Source organism: Pteropus alecto, unplaced genomic scaffold (assembly GCF_000325575.1).
Source record: "Pteropus alecto unplaced genomic scaffold, ASM32557v1 scaffold96, whole genome shotgun sequence".
Lineage (NCBI taxonomy): Eukaryota > Metazoa > Chordata > Mammalia > Chiroptera > Pteropodidae > Pteropus > Pteropus alecto.
Genome location: NW_006438979.1, coordinates 530,861 through 534,353, shown reverse-complemented (window position 1 = coordinate 534,353; position 3,493 = coordinate 530,861). Strand labels below are relative to the sequence as shown.

Sequence of the window (3,493 nt, the reverse complement as noted above, 5' to 3'; positions counted from 1 at the left end):
ACGCGCGGCGTGGGCACGCCCTCCGCCAGGCAGTCGATGAGCTTCCGGCTGCCGCCGGCCGCGATCTCCCGCACGGTGGTGATGGCGTCGGGGTGCCCGTTGATCTTGGGGGACTGCACGTGGACGTGCACCCACACGACCTTGCGGTCCTCGCCCGCGCTGTTCCGCACCACGCAGGTGTAGTTGCCGCTGTCGGAACGCTGGGCTTTCTGGATGAGCAGCGTGCCGTCTTCGTAGATCTGGTACTTCTCGGACGACGTGGGGATCGGCTTGTTGGTCGGGGACAGCCAGGTCACCTTGGGCGTGGGCTCCCCCTTGGCCTCGCACGCCACCGTGACCACGTCCCCGTAGGGGACGTGGACCACGGCGTACGTCTTGTTGCGGATGGCAGCGGGCTCGGCCACCACCTTGACGTGCACCGTCATCTCGTCTCTGCCCACCTGGTTCTTGGCGAAGCAGGTGTAGTCGCCCGCCTCCCGCATGCCCACCTCGTTGAAGTAGAGCGTCCCGTTGTTGAAGACGACGTAGCGCTGGCCCCGGCCGCCACCGCCGTCATCCGACTGCACGAAGGAGTGCACCAGGCTCCCGTCCGGGAGCCCCCAGACGATCTCGGGGTCGGGGAGCCCGCTGGCCACGCAGTCCACCCTGAGGTCCGCCCCGTAGAACACTCTGTGGTCTTGTTCCTCTTTGGACTCGATCTTGGCGGGCTTCATGACCACGTGCACCTGCAGCACGACGAAGTCGTCGCCCACCTGGTTGCGGGCCACGCACAGGTAGTCCCCCGCATCTTTGTCTGTGACGGACGACACCACCAGCGTCCCGTTGGCGAACGCCCGGACTCTGGGGTCGAAACTGTCGGTGGAGGAAAACAAACAGAATATGAGGTCAGTGTCCTGAATGCTACGCCCTGGCTGTCGGTCCCTGGACGGACGCCCGAGCTGTCCCGCCCAACGCCACGCTTTCTGCAGCCTGGACAGCACTGCGTCCAAACGCAGACGCCTCTCGCCGCCAACGGGCACTGCCCGGTGCGCTCTGAGCTTCGGGCGGCCTGGCTACCGATTCCAGCAGGTGACTGCGCTCAGCGCCTTCAGCCCTGAGCCCGTGGGGCGTGTGGGTGGGTCAAGCACCCACGTGGCGGCCAGCGCAGAGCTTACGATAATGATAACATCGCGACAGACCGAATCGGACGGATCCTTATAAGGACATAAAGTTCTTTCTGAAGAAAACGCTTTGGACGCTATTTTTCCTGCCGACGATTTTTAAACCGTATTCTACCCCATGACGAGGCAGCAACGTGGCCGACTCCGGATGGTATGACTGCGCTTATGCCCAGTTTTAATGCTAAGATCGGGTTATGCAGAACTTGGCAACATGGGCACAAAGCCTGCTCCCCTAGACTCTGAAATCACAGCTGAATGACACCAGCCGGCCGTCCACATGGACCCAAGCTTGTACGTCTGTGCGTGAATATCTCTAAAAGGCTTTCACCTGGAAAGGGTCGCGTGGAAAAAGTGACAGGAAGCTCGTCACTGTGCACGTGATGTTTTTATAAACATGGCCGTTTATAAAAAACATGTCCTGGAGCAGCTCAGAGCTAATGCTTTGAATAACAGGCTGAAATGATTTGGCGGGTTCCTGCTTCAAAACTGTGTGGATTGAAAAGTCTCAAGTAACGCCTAAATTCTCACGGTGGCACGAGCTGAGTTTAGGACTTGATTTTCGTCCCTAAATACGTCCTAAACGCTGCTCTATTCTAATCGGGCGGGTGGAAATGTGTTGTCAACATTTCCTTTTTAAAGTCTGCCTAGCAGCGAATTCGACCCGATAACCTAATTACTTTCCATAAAAGCAACTGCTAGCCACGATTTGGCAACTGTTTCGTTGGCCAGAGGTGACAATGCCCTCCACGTAAACTGTTAAAATGAGGGTGGAGTGGACAGAGGTCTTTTAACATGTCTTGCAGTTGGATCCCAAAACTGTGCACAGTAGCACATCTGTAAACGTTCCGAAGCTTCTATAGAAGTGGTTTCCAGCCCGGATCGTAATCAGTCACCTGAGAAATGGAAAAACGGGCCCGTGCATGCATCTCCGGGGACTGCAGTGTCTGTATTTTTAGACATTCCCAAGGTGGAGGCGGGAGCCACAGGCTGCTGCTTTGTGTGAGTCACATGGCTGTTTCAAACACTTGGCTCAGGACATAGATAGTAACGTTGGATTTAGTAATATTGAAGCTGCAGCCATGGCGACCGATGATTTGTCGGGAGATACCGGGACGGCGGTTCGCGCCCATACTGGAACGATAGCTTTTACCGCGTACGCTGCCTCGGCCGTGCCAAAGTCGGCTGGAAGCTGCTCTACGTGGCGGCCCCTGCCCTTGGCTGGAAGGTGTGTGGGGGGGGGGACCTAGGCACGCGGTGATCCAGACTCACGGTGCGAGGGTCACTAGGCACCACGCAGCCTTCGAAGGTTTACCGACAGATGGAGAGAACGCACCATCACCGTTCTCCTGCATCGGGAAGAGGCTGGGGACGCGGCTGTGCGGGACCCGTGAGGTGGGCTCTGCTCACTTCTAGGGGCGGGGTAGTGGCATTCAGAGGCAGGGGGACGCCCTCCGAGCTGCTGGGACACACCATGGACCAAGGTTCGTCTACCGTGGCACCACAGACGTTTTCCTGATTCCATTTCGCCAATCACCGTCCCTTTCCTATACCTCCTGATGCGCTTTTTAAGGAGACATCGACTCCTTTGGATTTGGGGCTTTCAGACGGATGGGATGCGTCCCGGAGGCCGCCCGGTGGGCGCACTGCAGGGCATGAAGCAGACCCCCTGGTCTCCACCCACCGGGTGCCGGGAGCATCCTCTCTTCCTTGAGTCACACCAACCAAAGGGGTCTGCAGACATGGCCAACTGTGTCCTGGGGACGAAACTGCCACCCTCTGGAAAGCAAGGACCGTGGAGCAGAAGGCGGCTTTCTTCCTGACCGGAACCAGCTTCGTGAATTGCGCACGGCCGCCCTGGAGCGGAACTCATGCCTTCAAATATTCTATCACGAACGCCGATTGAAAACAGGATCGGAGGCTCGTGCGAGTTACGTTGACATTAGATATTAGAAAAAGCAGGCCGCGTAGATTGCTTTGTCTAAGACGACTGCTTAAAATCCGGTTGCAGATATAATCATTAAAAGGAAAGCTACGTTTCTTGGGGGGCGGGATGGAGCAGGGGAAAAGCCAGGTGTTTGTTGTGGCTTCTCCGTTATAAAGACGAGATTTTACCGGGAAAAAGCAACACCCTCTGCCCCGAGTGCGCATGCGCCCGCGCCCAGGACGCAGAAGGCGCAACATCCGTGCGTCTTGCAGCCGGACGCCGTGTCGCGGGGGCAGGCGGGCGCGGGAGCGCAGCAGTAACGGGGGTCCCGGGGAGGCGGGGGGCGCACGTACCTGAAGAGCGCGTCGATCATGCGCTTGGACGGCAAGCGCCAGAGGATGCGCGGCCA

General features: G+C 58.1%; 1 protein-coding gene across 1 annotated transcript in view; it reads right to left on the bottom strand.

Annotated features, from left to right (window-relative positions):
- The window catches only part of MXRA5 (matrix remodeling associated 5), a 22,359-nt gene that overhangs the window by 1,596 nt on the left and 17,270 nt on the right, over positions 1-3,493 (bottom strand). Inside the window, exons 10-11 of the mRNA XM_025049758.1 lie at positions 3,438-3,490; positions 3-852 (exon numbers count right to left, since the gene is read on the bottom strand). Coding sequence (XP_024905526.1) covers positions 3-852; positions 3,438-3,490 — 903 coding nt within the window. The remainder of the gene's footprint in view (positions 1-2; positions 853-3,437; positions 3,491-3,493) is intronic.